At 36.5% G+C, this 24520-nt stretch overlaps 1 protein-coding gene across 2 annotated transcripts in view; it reads right to left on the reverse strand.

Annotated features, from left to right (window-relative positions):
* Positions 1 to 295: 295 nt before the first annotated feature.
* The window catches only part of sfmbt2 (Scm like with four mbt domains 2), a 47474-nt gene continuing 23249 nt past the window's right edge, over positions 296 to 24520 (reverse strand). For both annotated transcript variants that reach the window (XM_016287918.1, XM_016287917.1), the window contains 17 exons: positions 20044 to 20132; positions 17062 to 17305; positions 12882 to 12979; positions 12684 to 12785; positions 12383 to 12530; positions 11836 to 11918; positions 8828 to 8954; positions 8555 to 8668; positions 7339 to 7381; positions 7067 to 7125; positions 6817 to 6956; positions 5606 to 5715; positions 3959 to 4134; positions 3609 to 3772; positions 2043 to 2303; positions 1805 to 1933; positions 296 to 1489 (listed from right to left, as the gene is read on the reverse strand). In XM_016287918.1, coding sequence (XP_016143404.1) covers positions 1349 to 1489; positions 1805 to 1933; positions 2043 to 2303; positions 3609 to 3772; positions 3959 to 4134; positions 5606 to 5715; positions 6817 to 6956; positions 7067 to 7125; positions 7339 to 7381; positions 8555 to 8668; positions 8828 to 8954; positions 11836 to 11918; positions 12383 to 12530; positions 12684 to 12785; positions 12882 to 12979; positions 17062 to 17305; positions 20044 to 20132 — 2228 coding nt within the window. In that variant the 3' untranslated portion in view covers positions 296 to 1348. The remainder of the gene's footprint in view (positions 1490 to 1804; positions 1934 to 2042; positions 2304 to 3608; positions 3773 to 3958; positions 4135 to 5605; positions 5716 to 6816; positions 6957 to 7066; positions 7126 to 7338; positions 7382 to 8554; positions 8669 to 8827; positions 8955 to 11835; positions 11919 to 12382; positions 12531 to 12683; positions 12786 to 12881; positions 12980 to 17061; positions 17306 to 20043; positions 20133 to 24520) is intronic.

The following is a 24520-nucleotide window of genomic DNA, read 5'->3' on the forward strand; positions in this document are numbered from 1 at the left end:
GACCCCTTTAAGGATTTAGAAAGGATCTGTAAAGAGGAATGGACCAAAATCCCTCCTGACATGTGTGCAAACCTGGTGACCAACTACAAAAAACGTCTTCCCTCTGTGCTTGCCAACAAGGGTTTCTGCACCAAGTACTAAGTCATGTTTTGCTTGGGGATCAAATACTTATTTCACTTACTGAAATGCAAATAAATTTCTAACCTTTATATAATGTTTTTTTCTGGATTTTTTGGTTGGTATTCTGTCTCTATATGTTAAAATAAACCTACCATAAAAATAACAGACCCTCATTTTTTTGTAAGTGGGCAAACTTACAAAATCAGCAGGGGATCAAATAAATATTTTCCCCACTGTATAACCACTCACACAATAAGTTTATATCAAATATCAGTCTTGATATTAATAATATTCCCTAATTCATTATGTTGCCAAATCTAGATTTTTCAGGTGTTAAATCGCCACTAACCTCCTAACAAACATTTTAAAAATAGTTTTATCAGAACAAAATAAATATTACAAATATATTAGTTCACTTCCGAAGTTAATACTTCATATATAATTCGCCATTATAAATATAATTTGGTCTTAAAAGACGAATACAGTTTCAGATAGTTCTGCAGTGAATTCAGGGGTTGGAGGTTTTTCACAGTTGAACTGCCTTTCAGTTTAGACGAGTACTTATTCCCATAAAGGATGTCTTCATACTAGAGACGTTCTTTTGAAACTTCTGGAACTCCAACCAAACCTAAACTTCCCCTAGATTGTTTGGTTTGTCTTCACAACACTGCTGAAAAAACTGCACTCTTGAAAAATAAAGGTTCTTTATTGGCAACAATGGTTTCTTGAAGAACCTTTAACATCCTTGGAATCTTTCTATTCCACAAAAGGTTCTTAATAGTGGGAAAAGGTTCTTCTTACTAAGAAAAAAGAAGAACTGTTCACTGAAAGATTCTTTGGGGAACCAAAAATTGATTTTCTATGGCATCACTGTGAGAACCCCCTTTTGGAACCTTTATTTTCAAGAGTGGAAGGTTGTTTAAGCTATTTTAAAGAGGTTTTTGGTACTTGACCAGCTGGCCATCCAGTTAAATCCTCTAAAGGCCAGTTTGACTAGGCTGGGAGACCAGGTAGACCAGCTCAAACCAGCTCAAACCAGCAACCTTCAGTGGTTTTCTTTAGCAGGGAAAGCAGAAATGATGTCATATTTCATGACTAAATGTCATATTGAAAAAAATCCATTCGGTATGAGGCGACCTGAGGTTTCCTGACAGATGGAATGACTCTTTACATCCCCTGAGCACAATACAAAGGTGTCTGTTGATTTACATCCACCAAGAAGGTTAGCTTAGTTAGCGAACTGGGAGTAGAAGGCCACTTTGACTCGCTCGATCTGATGACAGAGTTTGATGGCGGGGCCGAGCTTTAGGTCCATACATTCTTGGACTGTAGGAAGGGTCAGCAGCAACAGGGCCTGTCCATCAATGTCCTTGAGAAGGAAAAAAGGTGTATGGGTTAGCATAAATATTTGATTTTGTTTTACCAGTTTTGCTTGTTCTTGTTTGCTTCAGTTTTGCACACCCTGAGAGCACATGTAGCCCAAGACCACCGTAGACCAAGAACATTAGCAAAACAAAGTAAAAAGGGTCCATTTTGATTTCAATAAAAACCAATGCATTCTAGATGTCCTCTGTCATACTGACTGCACAATGATTAGCCTGGAAATCTAAACATTTTCTTGATAACTTGATATGAAGTAGGCCCCAAAGAAGGGACAAATGATAGGTTAGTTAGTGTACTGTACCTGCTCTTGGAATATCTTTGCTAGAGAGGCACAATCTGTGGATGTGATGAAGTCAACCACATCAGAGACGCTCCATTCCAGAGGATTCGTCTCTAACACCAGACGATCTTCCTCTTCAAATCTCTCAGTCTACATATGCACACAAGCACAGTTCAGCTTAACTAATAGAATCTGATGTAGATGAAAGATCTTACATTTAGAAATTAATTTACACATTAATTCTATGTAGACGTTTTACCTTCGTGTGTGTGTTTTTGGCCGTCTGGTTCTGGCTGTAAGAAACCGAGCGTGTGGTTCTTCTGGGAGAGGATCTGTCGGTGGTTTCTGGCCCTGGATGGGTCGCCCTGCGCTGAAGAGCAGCACGGCGCGGTGGTCTTCCTCTCCTCGGGATGTCCTTGAAGGAGTGGGCAGAGGCCTCCTCACGCGGTGAGCTGGAACTCACTTCACTGCCCCACTCCTCAAAATCTTCTTCCTCATCATCATAGTAATAATCGCTATCCTGTGAAGAAACAGGAAAAGTCTTTGACTAGATCTTAAGGTGTGGTCACATTTACCATTGCTTGGCTAAATTTCTTGGCCACAAATATAATTTGAATACACAATTGGAAATTTCACATCAGTTTCTTCCCCACATAGTTTCTGTGTTGGGTTCAAGTTTTTCATGCAAATTTGTCATGTTGACCAACAGAATGCCGCTTGGTTATTTTAAAGTGTTTTCTGTGTGAATGGCGCTTTGTGCATCATTACATCACATTTGTTTGTGGGCAAAATTTTACTAACACCGAGTTTGTTTTAACCAGGTATGATGTGCCAATAGCATCAATAAATCATATCCTTTCCATGTTAATCAGAATTATTTTATTTTTTTACAGTCGGCTGGTTTCTGCTTCACATTGCACACTGAAACAAAAAAGTAATTCAGTCACTGATCAGTAATCTGTATTTTTGTCTTAATATCCAGAAAAAAAAATCTAAAAATACTTAGAACAGATCAATTTACTTGAGAAAACGGATTCTTATATAAAAAATAAAAATTTTTTGAATTAAATCTAGATTTTACCCCACTGAGAGTTTTTTAGTTGTTTTAGCATAAAACTAAAATTAAATATTAAACAAATATAGTTAAAACAAGAAAAGAATAGTATATTATTCAAGACATAAATAGTTGCCATTTCTTAGTAACACTTTATGTATAATGCATTATAAAGGTATTCATAATGCATGTTTGTAATGCATTATATATTTTCATAAATAATTTTAACCAAAGTTAAAATGCATTATAATATTTGCAGATTCCTTTTTACATCTAAAATTGGTTGTCATGTGTGCATTAATGCATTATATATTCTATGTAACAAATGTGATAGATAAGTATTATAATGTATTATAGCTGTGGTTGATGTCATAATTAATGGATTAAAATGCATTATATAAAAGCTTAAAGTAAAGCATTCATTTGACATATTTTAAGAATGTTTGAATAGTTTTACTGTGAAAATGACTGTTCCATTTAAAATAATAATTTATTAATAATTATTTAAAATAAATTATTTTTGCAGTGCACTCCACCCACACAAAATCTAATTGGTCAAAGTACCGGCTTTGCATAGTTAATTAAACAAAATGTGTTGTGGTTGGCTGAGATTATGCAACATTTCATGTTTAGTGCGCACATACATAATATTTGTTGTTGGAAACATATGCACTTTTGTACTTTTATATGCGCTTGCATTTGCTTGCTCTCAGGAGTAACAAGTGAGATGCAAGTGAATATTTCTGAGTGTGTGTTTTTGGTTTGGCAGACCTGAGGTGACTCTGTGGTGTGGTATCCCACAATGGAAGTGCGTCGTTTCTTCTGGACAAAGATGGCTTTGCGTTTCTTTCGGCGTCGTGCTGGTTTGGTCATGTCACCGTCCTGTGCATTCTCCCCTAAACTTGGGCGTCCAACTTTCCTCTTCTTGTAATATGCTACATCAGACATAAATGAACACATACACACAATTATTGACAGTTAGCAAGAGCTACGTGTGAGTTTGAGTGTATCTGTGTGTGTTTCTGGAGAAAATAATACCTTGCTCTTGAGAAACATGTCATTTTATTTCCAAGTTAGAGCAAACATCACTTTTCATCGCCATAGAAGAAAAAAACACTCACTGTATTTGGTCTTGGTCTGACTGAAGCAGTTTTCAGGGCACTTGTCGGACACGATTGTTGGACCGAAAAGATTCGGACAACACTGAAGTCGCTCGCATACTCGACGACAAAACTGCAACACTTGATCTGCTGTTCGGACGATCCTCATGGTGGACCGATAGCTTTTCCCTTTGTATCTATAAACAAGCAAATGCGTTTCCACCATCAAGAACATTATGAAAATGAAACATTTTAGATATTCGGCTCACATACACATGACTATGCTAATCAGCTGGCTTAAAATCTCATTATGCAAATGAAGGACAGCTCTCTGTTCATTATGAATGCACTTTAATTTTGTATGTTGACTAATTTATCAGTAATATTTTTGCTTTTAGAATTACACACACACACAGACTCAATAGTATCGGAAAGTCTTTTTAACGAGCAGGTAAACCGAAATAACAAGCTTAAGTCATCAGACAAAAGTACGGAAAGCTTGTTTCCGCCATGGAATAAAAAAAAAAAAGTAATTATCTCACAATTCTGGCTTTCTCGCAATCGCAAGTTTACATCTTACAATTTTGACTTTTCTCAGAATTGTGAGTTTACCTCGCAATTGCAAGTTATAAACTTGTATTTCTCGCAATTGCAAGTTAACATCTCACAACTCTTGACTTGTGAGTTTGTATTTCGGAATTTTGTCTTATAAACGCACAATTGACAAATTCTGATAAAAAAAATAGGATTTCGAGAAAGCCTATAATAGAAATAAACTCACAATTCTTAGGGAAAAACGCCTTGCGAGTTAAAAAATGACAAAGTATTAACTGTACTTGTAATTGTAAGAGAAAAAGTCAGAATTGCAAGATAAAAACGTACTATTTTGAGAAGAAAAGTCAGAATTGTGAGAATTGCGACAATTAAGACAATTGTGAGGAAAATGTCAGAACTGTGAGATAAAAAGTTGCAATAATGTTAGAAACGGGATTCTATACAAAAGAAGTACATTTTTTTTAAATAAAATTGTGATTATTTCACTCTCTTTTCAATTATTATATAGAATGTGTCAAATCTTATTAATTGTTAATTATAGGAAAGAACAATATGGATTAAAAATACTTAATAGAATAGTTCCCAATCTTATTTAGAAAAGTAAATACTACTACTACTACTACTACTACTACTAATACTACTACTACTACTAATAATTATTATTATATTGTTCCAACCACACAATTTACCCTTAATCTATTATAGTTGAGTGACTTCAACTGAATCAACAAAAATAATGAATTGTTCCAAAAAAAAAAAAAAATCATTTGCAGAATGAATACTAGCTACTAACAAACAATTTATAAAAAATTAAAAAAACTATTAAAAATGTTGAAAAAAGATATTTCCACATACAAGTGCACAATTACATCAATCTGATCATTTGTCTTATGTCATAAGAAGTTTGCTAAATCTGACAAAACCTGTATTTGATGTCATTGTTTTATAAAATATATTTATAAATCTTTTTAATTCTAAAAATGCAAAACCTATTCTGTTACAGATGGGTTTAGTCTGTCTAAATTATAATTAGCATTATATAAAACTAATCAATGTCTATGGTATACTGTCTTTTAGATAACTAAGTAAACATGAATGTGTGTGTGTTCATACTTGGCTTTCAGGGTTTCCTCCTGACAGTTCCACTGCGGGTCTTCCACCATCTGCAGCTCTCTGAGCACACGGCCGGGTTTATACGCTGAGTTTATTAACATCGTCAGAATCTGTGAGAAAATAACATCTCAGTGAATACATCGGAATCATGTTACATAAATATAAACAAACATTCAAACACACCTACACACAAACACATGTGCATATGCACCACAGCTAGTAGGCAACTGTTCTTTTACTTCTATAATTATTATGCATGCATAACTTCACAGTAAATAAAATTGGTGACATTTACGGTAAAATACCGGCAGCTGTGGTTGCCAGAACTTCACCGTAAAAAATATGGTAGCAACATTTTAGGTTTTACAGACTTAACTTAAATTCACAATAAAATACCGTATTTTATGAACTGATGTAATGTTAATAAACCAACATATTGAAGTACTAATATCTGTTTTGAACCATTGTAATGCACTGATAACCACCAGAAACTGGTGGTGATGAGAAAGTCACATGATGAACCAAAGCTCATCACGAACAGCTTTTCTACGAGCTGAGGAGGGCAATACTTATATATAGAAGGTGCACAGTGTCAAACACTAAGCACCATAATGGTGACACACATGATACTGAAATAATGCAATAAACATTGATTTAACAACATTAGATGTAAGATTAAACCCTAATGTACACAACTGATAAGAAAAAACTAAGAAGAAACATGTTATTAAAAAAAAAAAACAACAACATAAAATATGAAGTGTCATGCAGGGAATTCTGGGAGTGTCAATTTACTGTTTTTTACTGTAAATTATACAATGACTTTTTCTTTTTCACTTCCAAAAACCTTATTTTTAACAGTATTTTACTGTAAAATTACATTAAATGTAATTACATTTATTCACCGAATATAGTACGGAAACTTACCGTTAACCAGTTAACAGGTTTTTACTGTAGCATTTTTACAGTCTTTTACTGTTAAAATCACAATCATTTTTTACAGTGTTGTACTACCTCATGTTAATGTAGAATTGTAATTAAATAACAATCACACCCTATTTGAAATAAACTATTGAAGGCATAATTGATTAAAACTGGTGGAAAAACTTGCAGATTCAGCATCTACACTTTTCTTTATTCTGTACATTCATGTACATTTAAAAAATCTCAAATTCTTCATATTATTTGCAACAAGTCAGAGAGGACTGTACCTCTTTGAGGACTACAGCACACTTTCCGGGCCCAACGGCCTTTGGTAACTCAGCGATTCGGCCTTTGTTGAGATATGGACCAGAGAAACAGCGGTGGTTGACGAAGAGCTGGGAACAACAGTATTTTCCATTCACCAAACCTAGATAACACATACAGTAGATTAGCAATATTAGCACAAAATCCAGTTGTGTAGACAATGTTTATATGACATGAATTAAAATGATATTATTGGTAGAATATTTAGTAAACCTGTATCCATGGATGAGCACAGGTTAAGAGGGGCATCAGGAGGCTGTGAGGGGGCCAACCTAAAAAAACAATCAATCTAAATCAAGGTATCGCCATCCTATTCAAAACTACAGAAATTATAGAACAGAAAGAAATACAGCATCAACATATATTTGCAAAACAAGAAGTAGATGAGTCTCATGCATGACATGTTTAGGTAAAAAGTCCCACACTTTCTAGCAAAACAACCACAAAGGCTCATGGTTAAAATGTCCACGAGTATATCTACTCACTGTTTCTCAGGCTGAACAACGGCAATCTTCTTCTGAGGCAAACCTGAAATACCATACAAAAACATGACTCACTGGGGAAAATAGGGACATTTCTCTGGAAAGGATTTTTCTTTGTTCTCTGAAAATGCCATGAAATTATGAAAAATCTTGTTTGGTTTGCTTTGAAAGAGCAGAGTCCGATATGCACTGTTTATGTATAAGTGAAAGCTGTTATTACTGTATTGCTTTATTACCAGCCACGACAAATGACGTACAACAGGTCTTATTAAAGTTGTCTTGGTTTACAGTATTTTGTCATCAGGTTGCACTGATCTCATTGGTAAAAATTCCTTTTTCACATTGTCATCCATTTTTCAGAGTTCCCCAAATCTTTTCACCAGAGAATTTCCATGAATTTTCCAGTTTTACTATACAAGTTTTTTTTAATAAAAATTGCATTTACGAATAGCAATGTATAAACAATTAAACATTTTAGAGTATGAATACAGTCAAAGAAAATCTGCAAAAAAGTGTTAATATGAAGGAATTTTCTGTATTGATTTTTTCACCGTTTTTTTTTTTTTTTTTTTCATATTTCGAATTTTTAAACGTTTTGTTTTTAGGGTTAAAGGAATGTTTTCTGCTTTTCTACTGATTTTTTGTTTTCTTACAGTGTACACAAAATATACAGAAATTATTCGGACCCATTTTTTCACATTGTGTTATGCTGCAACTTAATGTTAAAATAATTTTTTTGTTAAATATATAAATATGTAAATATTTTAAAATAAATAACAGAATTATGCCTTCTTAACATTTTAATTTTAGCAACTCAAACTGATTTTCACGCAAACATGGCTAAAAAGCCAAATTTGTTGCAGCATTTAAAATATGTTCCTTTTTATAAAGTAAAGTCAGATTGAAAGCATATGTCGCAGTCAAAGGGGGAGCCTCTTAAAGAAGAAGTTACAGGTCTGTGAGAGCCAGAAATCTTGCTTGTTTGTAGGTGACCAAATACTTATTTTACCGAGGAATTTACCAATTAATTCTTTAAAAATCCTACAATGTGATTTTCTGGATTTTTTTCCCTCATTTTGTCTCTCATAGTTGAGGTATACCTATGATGAAAATTACAGGCCTCTCTCATCTTTTTAAGTGGGAGAACTTGCACAATTGGTGGCTGACTAAATACTTTTTTGCCCCACTGTATAAGAAACCATCAGTACTTGACACTCACAGACTGTCTTTAGTAAATGTGTTAGCGGATAGCCGTTAGCTTCACACCAGCCCACAGGGAAGATATTCATGCTTTCAACATCCACTATGCAATCTGGTTGCGGCTTAGTCAGACCTAACAACAAAGACAGAGAGCAGAGGTGAAAACCGTGTCAACAACATGTCAGTGTGTCATATCTTTTGGTATTCACTCTAAGATCATGGCCTTGAGAGATTTCTATTAAATTATACGCAAAGAAGGTCAACATACAGTATGTGCTCTATTTATTCCTACCTTCCAGTCTGAGCCAGAGAAGCCGACCTTTGACCTGAGTGATGCGAGCGACGCAGAGTTCGGAAGGTTGGAGTGGATTCACGGCTTCAAGCCACATATCCTTACAGAAGCCCCTGCTCTGAGACGCCTGATCACACACAACGCAGAAAAATAGGCCATGTGTCCAATTACATAAAACAATGCATATCACAATAAGTACAAACAAACTGGATAATGAGGCAGATACATAGTCGAGGAAAATAGCTTTTTTTCTTTTACCCAAAAGTTTTAATGAGTCCTCTGAAATATTGGAAAACAGATTCATACAACTTATCACCATTTACATTCGATAATTGGTGCAAAATAAACAACAAACAAGCCTGCAGTCACAGCTTTTGTCTCTAATTCCAACATAATTAGTGGAATTTGATGGGCTTTAAAATGCTGATTGGTCGATTCAGTGTTTCACTTGTGAGTGTCTAGTAACATTTTTGATGCAAAACATTAATTAACATAATTAATTAACCTTAGTTTACATGTCAGAGATAGGGTCTCCGCAGAAAATCTGAGAAAAAATGTTGATTTTATGAAATGATATATCTTTTATTTAACATATTTTATGTAAAACTAAGAACCAGTCATAAGTAGCACGGGTATATTTGTAATGTAGCAATAGCCACCAATACATGGGTCAAAATTTAAAAAAAAATTTTACGGCAAAAATTATTAGGATAATATGTAAAGGTCATGTCCCATGAAGATATTTTGTAAATTTCGATGTTTTTTTAAATTGAGATGTAAAAACGGTCATATATATATATATATATATACACACACACATAATGCTGCTTTGTGACAATATTTATGCTTATAATAATTAACATTTTTAAATAATGACAAATATTTCTCGATGTATGTATCTAATGGTAATATAAGTTAGACAGAAAACATACTGTCAACTTAATACAAAGTATATTATTATTATTATTATTATTATTATATTTTAATAATAAAAAGGTACATATTGTCCTTACACAATTTTTTATTTATGTATTTATTCATATATTATACTGTTTAACAAAAAAAACGTATACATTACATTATATATATAACTATGCATAACTACAGGTGCATCTCAATAAATTAGAATGTCATGGAAAAGTTCATTTATTTCAGTAATTCAACTCAAATTGTGAAACTCGTGTATTAAATAAATTCAGTGCACACAGACTGAAGTAGTTTAAGTCTTTGGTTCTTTTAATTGTGATGATTTTGGCTCACATTCAACAAAAACCCACCAATTCACTATCTCAACAAATTAGAATAATTCATAAGACCAATAAAAAAAACATTTTTAGTGAATTGTTGGCCTTCTGGAAAGTATGTTCATTTACTGTACATGTACTCAATACTTGGTAGGGGCTCCTTTTGCTTTAATTACTGCCTCAATTCGACGTGGCATGGAGGTGATCAGTTTGTGGCACTGTTGAGGTGGTATGGAAGCCCAGGTTTCTTTGACAGTGGCCTTCAGCTCATCTGCATTTTTTGGTCTCTTGTTTCTCATTTTCCTCTTGACAATACCCCATAGATTCTCTATAGGGTTCAGGTCTGGTGAGTTTGCTGGCCAGTCAAGCACACCAACACCATGGTCATTTAACCAACTTTTGGTGCTTTTGGCAGTGTGGGCAGGTGCCAAATCCTGCTGGAAAATGAAATTTGCATCTTCAAAAAGCTGGTCAGCAGAAGGAAGCATTGACATTGTGACATTGCAGTGCAGTGACATTGGTTTTCAAAAAACACAATGGACCAACACCAGCAGATGACATTGCACCCCAAATCATCACAGACTGGAAACTTAACACTGGACTTCAAGCAACTTGGGCTATGAGCTTCTCCACCCTTCCTCCAGACTCTAGGACCTTGGTTTCCAAATGAATTACAAAACTTGCTCTCATCTGAAAAGAGGACTTTGGGCCACTGGGCAACAGTCCAGTTCTTCTTTTCCTTAGCCCAGGTAAGACGCCTCTGACGTTGTTTGTGGTTCAGGAGTGGCTTAACAAGAGGAATCCGACAACTGTAGCCAAATTCCTTGACACGTCTGTGTGTGGTGGCTCTTGATGCCTTGACCCCAGCCTCAGTCCATTCCTTGTGAAGTTCACTCAAATTCTTGAATCGATTTTGCTTGACAATCCTCATAAGGCTGCGGTTCTCTCGGTTGGTTGTGCATCTTTTTCTTCCACACTGTTTCCTTCTACTCAACTTTCTGTTAACATGCTTGGATACAGCACTCTGTGAACAGCCAGCTTCTTTGGCAATGAATGTTTGTGGCTTACCATCCTTGTGAAGGGTGTCAATGATTGTCTTCTGGACAACTGTCAGATCAGCAGTCTTCCCCATGATTGTGTAGCCTAGTGAACCAAACTGAGAGACCATTTTGAAGGCTCAGGAAACCTTTGTAGGTGTTTTGAGTTGATTAGCTGATTGGCATGTCACCATATTCTAATTTGTTGAGAGAGTGAATTGATGGGTTTTTGTTAAATGTGAGCCAAAATCATCACGATTAAAAGAACCAAAGACTTAAACTACTTCAGTCTGTGTGCATTGAATTTATTTAATACACGAGTTTCACAATTTGAGTCGAATTACTGAATGAACTTTTCTACGACATTCTAATTTATTGAGATGTACCTGTATATAACTTATATATTTTAGGAAGTGTATCCCTTGCCAGGAAATCATCATCATTTATAGTTCCTGACTATGTTGTTCATAGTCAACTTTGAATTTTATGAGGAACGGGAAACACAAGAGGGGAGGGGTATTTCTCTAAAAAACAAAACAATCTTTTGGCACCTTGCGTGTGTCAGTGTGACCAACATCGCAGTGGGGAAACCCAGTAGTTGGCACACTGTCATCAGACTTTATCTAATAAAGAAGAAATCCCCAAAGCCTCATTCAGACACCATCAAACCACACACACATGGTCATCTGAAAACGAGGCGGGGGGACATCAAGATAAAGTGCCTTACGTTTGGGAAACACATATCTGAAGCGGCTTCAGCACCAGTGTGTTTGAGATAGTCCGCCCAATCGAAGTCCTGTGACTCAAAACCTGACAGAAAATGAGACATCGAGAAAAAAAAATGAGATAGAGAGATAATGAGAGGCAGAGTGAGTGAGAGAAACGGAGAGAGACATATTATGAGCAAATATAGTTTAATTGTACTATATCATTTGTACTCTATTTTCATGTTTATGTTATGTGTAATGATAGGTAATGTCATTCAATTTTTATTATTTTATATTAACATTCATATTGATTTTTTATACTTTATTTGTATTTCTGACTTTATTTTCCATTATTATTATTTTACTAATTATTTTATTATTTTTACTAATTTCATTATCTGCTTCAGCAGTGCAAATGCTTTGGCAATACTAATGCATACCACACCAATAAATCACACTGAACTGAAAATAAAATTGAGATAAGAGGCAAACAGCATTGATAAAGACTCGTGTTAAGTGAATATGAATTTAATAGAGCAAAAATCCCATTAACACTGTCACGCCCACCTTGCGGCCTCTCCAGTCCAACACCATTCTTCAGACACCACTGCACCGGCAGGATGCTCGGTGAGTCAGCGTGACACACCACCCGAGTGGGCGTGGCTTCAGCTGTGAGGTCATCAACTTTGATCTGAAAGTAGTATTCATTATAGACCTGCAGAACAGAGAGACATGTGTGAGACAAAGAGAGACTGATGTCAGGGTAGGTGGCTAGTAATTATAACATCTAGCATAATAACCCTTCATCGTGTGTGTGTGTGTGTGTGTGTGTGTGTGTGTGTGTGTGTGTGTGTGTGTGAAAGCGTACTTTAGTTACAGACACAGGGCAGATGTGGAAGGGTTCCTTGGGTGACACCATTTCAAGCTTCATTCCTGCCCTGAAGGAGTGTGTGCTCAGGTCAGCGTGATCCTGAAACACACATATACAGATACCAGTTGTCAAAGTTCTCAAGAGCTTTGTGTAAAACATTGCTCTAACTTTCCCAAAACACACACACACACACACCTTGAAGACCTCCAGTGGAAGGGGACTTTTCAAGGCTTCAGCTGTGGCTTCATCTAAAGCTTCAGTCCATTCTGAGCTGCTCCTCAAATCACACAGATCTGAAAAAGAAAGAGAGAAACACAAGCTCATCCATCCATCTATGCACCTATTTATTCACCCAACTGTCCGTCCATCCATTTACTCAACCAGGTATCAATCCATCCATCATCCATACTGTGCATACACATAACTGTCCATCCATCCACATATTTATTCATCTGACCATCCTCCACCTACCCATCCATCCATCATCCATCCAGTTATTCATCACTCCATCCATCCATTTAACCGAATATTCTCCCATTTATCATCTCATCAGTGTTTTTAGATATTCATCCATCCACATATTTATTCATCCAAGCTTACATCCATCCATCGATTTTAACCAACTGTTCATCCAATTATCCATCCATTTATCTATACATCTGTAGCGTCTGGACCACTCAAACACACAATATATATTTTGTTAGCTAGATTTAACAAATACTCTGTAACACCCCAGGAAGCCGAACAGGCCCCTGGTTCCATGGCAGCCCTGACACCCGATACATTTACGACCTCCTGGAATTTAGGTGAAGAAAATCGCTTCCTTGCCCATGAAATTAACGTTCTTAGAATTGACAAGACAGTTGACCCTGAGAGGTCAGCTAAATATCTACAGCAGATCTAAAATATTCATAATTAATTATAACTAGTTGTGATTAATTATTCATATTTCCCATGAGCTGATTCGTTACACATCAGTCTTTCATCCATCCAAATATTTATTCTGCCAATTACTCATCCCTCTGTCCATCCTGCCAAGTGTTTTATCATTCTGTCTATCGCTCTGTCTGCACTACTATCCATCCATCATCCATCCATCCTTCCCTATGTACTTCCATCAATCCATCCATCATTCTGTACTTCTATCATTATCCATCATTCTGTACTTCTATCATAATTAATTATAACTAGTTGTGATTAATTATTCATATTTCCCATGAGCTGATTCGTTACACATCAGTCTTTCATCCATCCAAATATTTATTCTGCCAATTACTCATCCCTCTGTCCATCCTGCCAAGTGTTTTATCATTCTGTCTATCGCTCTGTCTGCACTACTATCCATCCATCATCCATCCATCCTTCCCTATGTGTACTTCTATCATTATCCATCATTCTGTACTTCTATCATTATCCATCATTCTGTACTTCTATCATCATCCATCATTCTGTACTTCTATCCATCCATCCATCCTTCTGTACTTCTATCCATCCATCATTCTGTACTTCTATTCATCCATCCATCATTTTGTACTTCTATCATCCATCATTCTGTACTACTACTACCATCCATCCATACATCATTCCGTACTTCTATAATCCATCCATCATTCTGTACTTCTATCAACCATCTATCATTTTGTACTTCTATCCATCCATCCATCCTTCTGTACTTCTATCCATCCATCCATCCATCCATCATTCTGTACTACTATCCATCCATCCATCCTTCTGTGCTTCTATCCATCCATCCAACATTCTATACATCGATCCATCCATCCATTCATCCACCATTCTGTACTTCCATCCATCCATCCATCCACCCATCCATCCATCATTCTGTACTTCTATCCATCCATCATTTTGTGCTTCTATCATCCATCCATCATTCTGTACTACTACTACCATCCATCCATCCATCCATCCATCCATCATTATGTACTTCTATCCCCCATCTATCATTTTGGACTCTATCCATCCATCCATCCATCCATCATTCTGTACTTCTATCCATCCATCATTTTGTACTTCTATCCATCCATCCATCCTTCTGTGCTTCTATCCATCTATCCATCCATCATTTTGTGCTTCTATCATCCATCCATCATTCTGTACTACTACTACCATCCCATCCATCCGTCCATCATTCTGTACTTCTATCAACCATCTATCATTTTGTACTCTATCCATCCATCCATCCATTCTGTACTTCTATCCATCCATCATTTTGTACCTCTATCATCCATCCATCATTTTGTACTTCTATCCATCCATCCATCCATCATTTTGTGCTTCTATCATCCATCCATCATTTTGTACTTCTATCCATCCATCCATCCATCATTTTGTGCTTCTATCATCCATCCATCATTCTTTGCTTCTATCCATCCATCCAACATTCTATCCATCCATCATTCTGTACTTCTATCAACCATCTATCATTTTGGACTCTATCCATCCATCCATCCATCATTCTGTACTTCTATCCATCCATCCATCATTTTGTACTTCTATCCATCTATCCATCCATCCATCATTTTGTGCTTCTATCATCCATCATTCTGTACTACTACTACTACCATCCATCCATCATTCTGTACTTCTATAAACCAGCTATCATTTTGTACTCTATCCATCCATCCATTCTGTACTTCTATCCATCCATCATTTTGTACTTCTATCCATCCATCCATCCTTCTTTGCTTCTATCCATCCATCCATCATTTTGTGCTTCTATCATCCATCCATCATTCTGTACTACTACTACCATCCATCAATCTGTACTTCTATCAACCATCTATCATTTTGTACTCTATCCATCCATCCATCCTTCTTTGCTTCTATCCATCCATCCATCATTTTGTGCTTCTATCATCCATCCATCATTCTGTACTACTACTACCATCCATCAATCTGTACTTCTATCAACCATCTATCATTTTGTACTCTATCCATCCATCCATCCTTCTGTACTTCTGTCCATCCATCCATCCATCATTCTGTACTTCTATCCATCCATCCATCCTTCTGAAGACCGGAGGGATCTACATTGTGCTCAATCAATACATCAGAGATATATGATGGAGCAATATCATTTAGTGACTTATAGACAATAAGTACAATTTTAAAATCTACTCTGTAATGCACAGGCAGCCAGTGTAAGGACTGTAAAACCAGAGTAATACGATCCCGTTTATGAACCCCGGTCAAAAGTCTAGCTGCAGCATTCTGAACAAATTATAATCGGGATAAAGCTGTTTGACTTACTTCTGTCCATCCATCCATCCATCATTCTGTACTTCTATCTATCCATCCATCCATCATTCTGTACTTCTATCTATCTATCCATCCATCATTCTGTACGTCTATCTATCTATCTATCATTCTGTACTTCTATCCATCATCCATCCATCCATCATTCTGTACTTCCATCCATCCATCCATCATTCTGTGCTTCTATCCATCCATCCATCCATCCATCATTCTGTACTTCCATCCATCCATCCATCATTCTGTGCTTCCATCCATCCATCCAACATTCTATCCATCCATTTATCCACCATTCTGTACTTCCATCCATCCATCATGCGATGTAAACAAAATAGTTTTTCTACTGAAAAGCTAAAAAGCTACATGATTTTTTTTAAAGTGATGCTAACACCTTGAGAAATGTAGTTAAACTAATTACTTTGTTATCTGTGGCATCGCTACCTCTCAACAGTGCTAAGAGCCACAGCAGACGCAGGTAATCACACGCACCAGCTCACCCTTTCTTCTCAAAATAACTGCTTAGAAACAGTCATCAATACAAATTCTAAAGCAATGCTTTTGAACTAGTAACAGCCTGAAAAGTGTCTTGAGATAAACATGTAAGTTGAATAACTGATTTCTGACTGCCCACTGAATTCATTAAAATGAATGCACACCTCAGATGTAAACACAGCACTGCATTACCACAGAATGTAAAAATGTAACTGTCATCATCAGTTATTCCTTATACATTACATAAGCATATCTGACAGAAAGGCAAGATAATGAGAGAACATGTCTGAACAAGTTTTTGAATTTATTTGCAAGGATTCAGATCCATGATAATTAGTGTGGAAGCACATAGAACTTGGCAAAGGAACAATTTGCATACAGGAGGGGAAGCCTCAAGAAAAAAGCATGACTATGAACTGCACTGCTTCAGCTCAAAACTTTCAATGAATATTTAAGAAAAAAAATAGAGGACATGGTTCATTTTATAAAATGTAATTTATATGATTTTTTATTTACATTTAGTCTACATTTATTTTAATAAATTAAACTTAATTCTGCAATGGATTAACACTGACTATATTAATAAAGATCAAATACAGGTTCATACTCTCACCTGTGGGTGGTTTCAATGATAGATTATTCTCTTTGGCCCAGCCCAGGGGCCGGAGCCTGGTGTCAAGGTAGAACATCCACATGTCGTCGGATGAGTCATTTAATCCAACATAGCTGAGGCATAAACGTCCGCCGACGTTACACTGGACTCGTGCCGCCCAGTACACGCTGGGTTCAAAGGCATCACGCACCTCCAAAATACAGCCTACCACAATCAGATCCACTGTGTTTTTACCTCTTAATGGCTAAGATGAGAGAAAAAGAGAGACAATTTTGATGATGTTTGACTATTTTCTTTGACAATCTACAATGATTTGATCAGATTTTATGCAATTATTAAAAGCTTTTGTTAATGTACTTTTGCTGCTATTGAGGTGTGATACGGGTAAGGTTAGGGACAAGTTTGGTGGTGTGAATTGGTTTAAGGGTTGGTTAAGGGGTCAAAAGCATACAGGGATTAATTGGATTACTATAAGAGATATAAGATTACTACAACATGGTTCAAACTGTTTATATTACATTGTTTTGATAAATGATCAATTAAATGAAAGTTGGTTTATTTTCTCCTGTTGATAAATGATTCAAGGAATATCCTGTTTATGATATACAGTAGTACACTCCAAAAAATGCTGGGTTAAATACAACCCAGTGCTGGGTAAAATAGGGACAAACCCAGCAATTGGGTTGTTTTGACCCAGCGGTTGGGTTAAATGTTTAACCCAACCTTCTGGGTCGTAACCCAACCACTAGGTCAAAACAACCTGATTGCTGGGTTTGTCCCTATTTTACCCAGCACTGGGTTGTATTTAACCCAGCATTTTTTAGAGTGTATGCTAATATCAGCATTGAGGCAATAAAAGCATGTTTTGCACCCAAATTACAATGTCTGTTATGGCTTTAGCAAGCATTTAGCTAAACGTAACTAACCAATCTTTACACAAATGTTATTACAGCAGCTAAAAGTCCAATACCCATAAAGATAGTAAAAGATTAGTAAACATTTATAAATATTTACAAATGATGAATAGTCTCAACATTAGATTGAGTACTGCAAAAGCATGAACAAATAATTAATAAATTATTTGTAAAGATGTTTAAATTGGGTGAATTCAGGTCATTTGGGACACATTTTGCCATGTTATAAACATTTACAAATGATGAATAGTTTCTACTTTAGATTGGGTACTGGAAAAAAACATGGGAAAAAAAAGTAATAAATGGTTTGTTAAAATGTGAAAATAGTAGTAGTATACACAACAAACGAAGACCAAATATATGACCTTTACGTACTGTGATAAAGTTAATAAATATGTTTACATGAATAGTTTTTGAAGTTCTTAAAATGACTAATTAAGCTGTTTTTCACAACATTTGTAAATGTAAAAATAAAAGAGCATTAGGTAATATGTGAGTCATTTGTTAGCATTCAAAAGTACATTAACAAATAAACTTGTAATCATTGTGTAATTGCTGTAAAAGAAAATAATTTAAGTGCATGATTGTATGAATTGAAAGTTCAGTGACATTTCTAAGCATTTCAATTTACATTAAATAATGATCTGTTCATTATTAGATAATGTTTAATAAGTACATTAGTAAACATCAACAAGCATATTCTCATATTTGTAAATATATTAACTAATGATCTGTTAAGCATTATATAATGTTTGTTAATGATCAATGAAAGTTATTATAATGTTACCAGTAAAAAAAAAAAACAGTTTTACTGTTACCAGTAAAAGCCCGACATTAGGTGTGTAATTCATGCTTTATCTGTGTTTCTCATAACTACTATTGTCTTGCGATCACAATGACAGGAAATGTTGTTTTGTTGCACAAGCCTGCCACATGATCTTTTACATAATATTCTTGTTTTTATTCATGTCAAATGAAATACGCCATCTACCCTGATTAAGGCCCATTCCATTTTTCCTTTCACCATTATTCAGTGGTTTTCAACTGGTGGCTTACTGCCCAAAAGTAGTAATAAACAGAATTGTGGTATTTTGGCACAAATTTATCTGTCACTTGGTAAAATGGCTAATCTACAGTATGTATGATGTTTGGCACTTGCGCTGTTGATCAGGCATTTACAGGTTTTTAATTGTTAATGTTAAGAACACTTAACATACGAGTGTAAACATACACACAAATCTTATTCTCACCCCTTCAAGTAGGTTTGCCGGTGCTGTCCGTGAACCTGTGAGCTCTTTGATGAGAAACTCAGTCCAGTCACTGTACTTCTCTTTAATAGCTGAAACAGATCAAGAAAGAAGAGGTGTAATGGATTTTTCACAATATACATTCAAATTCACAGAAAATTCCACACTTTTGCGTCTGGAACTGATGCATTATGTTGCTGTTTGAAAGTATCTACCATGTGTACGACTGACAGGAGTGTGTGTGTGTGTGTGTGTATGTGTGTGTGTGTGTGTGTGGCTTTTACAGTAATAATAATCTCTATTAATATTTAAATTAATATTACAGCTCTTTATTTTCTGGCTTTTTCTCGTTTTTACCCCATAGTACATGGGTCAAAGATGCAACGTATCTAGTTGAACCCACTAGATGTGGCGCTGCTACGTTGTTCATTCAATATATTGTGGAAAACGAGAGCATCAGTGTGGAGAAGATGTTGTTTACGTCAAAACTGAAGCCAAGCCATTCACACAGAATGCATATTTATCACATTTTCTAGAGGGACATCTATCATACGCCATCTACCCTGATTAAGGCCCATTCCATTTTTCCTTTCACCATTATTCAGTGGTTTTCAACTGGTGGCTTACTGCCCAAAAGTAGTAATAAACAGAATTGTGGTATTTTGGCACAAATTTATCTGTCACTTGGTAAAATGGCTAATCTACAGTATGTATGATGTTTGGCACTTGCGCTGTTGATCAGGCATTTACAGGTTTTTAATTGTTAATGTTAAGAACACTTAACATACGAGTGTAAACATACACACAAATCTTATTCTCACCCCTTCAAGTAGGTTTGCCGGTGCTGTCCGTGAACCTGTGAGCTCTTTGATGAGAAACTCAGTCCAGTCACTGTACTTCTCTTTAATAGCTGAAACAGATCAAGAAAGAAGAGGTGTAATGTATTTTTCACAATATACATTCAAATTCACAGAAAATTCCACACTTTTGCGTCTGGAACTGATGCATTATGTTGCTGTTTGAAAGTATCTACCATGTGTACGACTGACAGGAGTGTGTGTGTGTGTGTGTGTGTATGTGTGTGTGTGTGTGTGTGGCTTTTACAGTAATAATAATCTCTATTAATATTTAAATTAATATTACAGCTCTTTATTTTCTGGCTTTTTCTCGTTTTTACCCCATAGTACATGGGTCAAAGATGCAACGTATCTAGTTGAACCCACTAGATGTGGCGCTGCTACGTTGTTCATTCAATATATTGTGGAAAACGAGAGCATCAGTGTGGAGAAGATGTTGTTCCCGCCAAAACTGAAGCTAAGCCATTCACACAGAATGCATATTTATCACATTTTCTAGAGGGACATCTATCAGCGTTGCACTCGCATCTGGCACAAGAGAGCGGCATGTTTAGAAAGCCATGTAAAATTAATATTTTAACTTGTTAAACTTTTAAAAAACATGTCTCAAGACTTTATGGCGGTTTTTCCCCATCCCACTGTATCTCAAGTTTTAAATGAAGAAAGTAGCCTACTCTTTGTGATTGGTTTTCGGTCCTTTGTATTAAACTATACATACATGCATGGTGCTGTTTTTTTTCTAATTGTTTAAGCAACTTTATTAATTATATATGGTTTATAAACATTATGCACTTTTTTTTAGATAGTCATGTTATTTTACTACGCTTTGAAGAAACGTACATAATATTTTGCGCGATGCACCCTCTTGTGGCCTCAGGAGAGAAGCCAAAAGCTTTTTCTCCCCTAACTGAAATTATGCTTTTTAAATTCGAATATAATTCGAATTTTGATATTTAAGTAGAAAATTCTAATTTAGTTTTTCAGTCATTTTGACAGCCCTAATTTGAGTTTCCCTTTCAGATGCAAAATTTATGTGAGGAGAGTATTAAAATGAATCACGGAACACGATTTACTAACGTTTGCACTCGTCAAATTACTGGTATTTGCGCCATTATTTAACGCCCCAAAAAACATGTCTTAAACTATTTTGCACTTGAATTTGCTGGATTTGTACAGAGAGCGCGTGATAGAAGGGAGAGGATTTTTATTAATTTATTTGGAATGCCAGAAGAACACATTATTCGAATCCGAATATATCCTTATGCTAATTTGTGCTGCGCTTGGTAGATTGCGTTGGTCATTATAGAAATGAGATGTTGCTTCTGTGTTCTTTAATTTGTGCGTTGTCAGTAAACCTCCCGCACTAATTTGCCCTGTTTAGTAAAACTGGCCCAAAATTGTATTACATTTTAAATGATTAAAAACCTGTTGCTGTTAAATGGGTAAAACCTAGTGGTTAGAAGGATAGTGTCAAAGATTTAAAATAGCAATTAATTAATATTTTGGGGCTGCACTGTGATCCTTAAATAGAGTCTTTTTAATGTCATCTAATGATTCTTGTTCTAAATATGCCTTACAAGATTTTTTACAAACTATTGTTTTTTTTCTGTAAATCATGGTAAAAATGTATGATAGTCATTCTTTTTTAATCAGAAAATAAATAAATAAACAGGATGCATTCTAATGTACGAAAAAAATTGAAGTTGTATTAAACTTTTTATTATTATTATTATTAAAAACCCTTTTTCGTCTCTGACCCACATACATCTGCTCATTTCAAACATCAGTATACATCCACAGATTTATGAATATGTCATTTAATAGACTTCCTCTCTCAAACATCTTCCTACTTCCTGCCCCATGGTGTCAGCCACATAAAATATTCATATATGCATTACGAATGTATATAACGAGAAGTATCTACACGGGCCTAAACGTCCTGCTTTCTGCATAATTGTACACAGTACCTCCACAGAGAGAAGTGCTAGTTAGTTACGTGTTACAAAAGAACAACAACACATTAATCATGACGCGTTGTGCACCGTTCGCACAAAACTGTACATTAGCATCAGCAGAATTCACATTGCTGAAGTTTTCAGTGTGGTTGCTGACTGTTAGCTTGACTCTGAGAGCCAAATACTGTCTCTGCCCTGTTATGTCATGACTGCTTCACTCAATAACACATGATACCACTCATGAGGGTGTGATCTCTGCCCTGACGGAGGATTTGAGTAAACAAAGACAGAGAGAGAGAGAGAGCGAGAGAGACGGGGGTAGGGCCAACAATTGGATTTTTTTGTATGTATAAAGGCTTTTTTAATATACCAATATGCAAGAATAAGCCAAAAAATAAAAATCTCAGTAAAACGTAATAACATACTATGCCAACTGCCATACTGAAACAAAATTTGATATTGCTTTATATTTGATTAAATTTATATTTATTTATTATTATTTAAGGCCAATAATTTTACTGATGAAATATAATTCTTTTAAGGAAAGATAATCGTTTTGTTGAAGATGATAAATTGAAGAAGTTTTATCTTGAAGATATATTTTATCTGTATGTATGTGTGTGTATACAACAAAACACACATCAATATATTTGAGTTGTTTCCAGTAAATAGCTATACTGTATAATTCCTAAAATAAATCCTTAAAACTAGATAACGTTTACCAGAAAAGCAGCATTGCATAAGATTTTCAGAGAATGTATTGTGATACGATTATTATACATTTATTACACATACAATTACTTCAGCTTATTCCATTGGCAGAAGTGGTGTTTGAAACACATTTTACTTCCGTAATGCAACTTTTTTTGGTCAGACTTTATTTTAAGGTCCAATTTTTGCTATAAAAAAATCATTAACTATGACTTTTGCCTCAATAAACTCCTAATTTGCTGCTTATTAATAGTTAGTAAGGTAGTTGTTAAGTTTAGGTATTGGGTAGGATTAGGGATGTAGACAGTACCACTGCTCCCTATACGCAGAGTACACAGTTTGCGTAGGGCACCAACTCCCAGGGTGGCACCATCCCAATTGCTCAAAAAAAAAAAACTTACGTTCTACATTAATATTAACATATGCATATACATAAATACAAATATAAACATGAATATATATACATACACGCCCGCCCTCACCTCATGTTTGTAGCTGACTGCAAATGATAATAATGGACAACTATGCCCGTGAAAAGACATCAGTAGTCTGGCACAGAGAAAAGAAAATGTAAAAAAGCCCAAGGCGAAGCCCGTGCATCCCTTTCAGGTAGTTACGTTCATCATCCTGTGAAACATTTTTGGCTGTTGACGTTAATAACATTTATTAACGTTAATTCATGTTTTAATTATCATATGATGAGCTCATTGACGACTTCGCCTTCAGAAAAAGCAGGAGTGTGCTTTTGTAAATTTTGAAATTTGGTATGCTCCAGCAGATCAGTGTTGATTTTCCGAGTGTCTATTTACACTAAGTGCAATAGGCCACCTTGTTGACAGAAGCTATTAGGTGCGTTCGACTTGTCCCCAGAATTTTCTGGGCTAAACTCAGGGACTGGAGCTATTTCTTTGCTAGACATGGGGACTGGAACCTTCTCTGGGCTAAACTCAGGGACTGGAGCCCTCTCCGGGCTAAACTCTGGGACTGGAGTCCTCACCGGGCTAAACTCGGGGACAGGAGCCCTCACCGGGCTAATCTCAGGGACAGGAGCCCTCACCGGGCTAAACTCAGGGACAGGAGCCTGCTCTGGGCTAAATTCGGGGACTGGAACCCTCTCTGGGCTAAGCTCGGGGACTGGAACCCTCTCTGGGCTAAGCTCGGGGACTGGAACCCTCTCTGGGCTAAACTCGAGGGCTGGAGCCCTCACTGGGCTGAACTCTGGGACAGGAGCCCTCCGTGGGCTAAATTCGGGAACAGGAGCCCACTCTGGGCTGGATTCGGGGACTGGGACGCGCTTACGGGGAGCTGGCACTGGAGGGTGCTCTGGAGGAGCAGGCACAGCAAGGCGCTTTCGAGGAGCTGGCACTGGAGCGAACTCAGGGGCTGGAGCCGACACTGGAGCGAGCTCTGGGGCTGGAGCCGACCGCCTTCTCCTCCTTAGATTCCCCTTTAGGTTCGGGGTGAAAGGCATGGTCGGCAGGCTTGAGTGAGCCACGGCCGGAGGGCTTGTCTGCTGAGCGGCCGGCGGGCTGGTTCTGACTTGGGCCCGGACACTCCCCAGACACCGGAAGATCCCTTCCCTCCAGCATAGTCCCTTGGTGTCTGGGAGGTTCACGGGGCGATGTTAGTTGGCCCCGAGCCAGAACAGAGAATTGATCGTGGTGTCATCCAATGCCGTCACCGTGGCGAGCCCACAGAATTCCCAGGCGTACTAGAAGAAGGGGAGATCTCGGCAGGCTAAGGCGGAGAAACGAGTGGTGATTTCCGTGAACTCG

This window comes from Sinocyclocheilus grahami, unplaced genomic scaffold (assembly GCF_001515645.1).
Source record: "Sinocyclocheilus grahami isolate Dianchi unplaced genomic scaffold, SAMN03320097.WGS_v1.1 scaffold226.1, whole genome shotgun sequence".
Classification (NCBI taxonomy): Eukaryota; Metazoa; Chordata; class Actinopteri; order Cypriniformes; family Cyprinidae; genus Sinocyclocheilus; species Sinocyclocheilus grahami.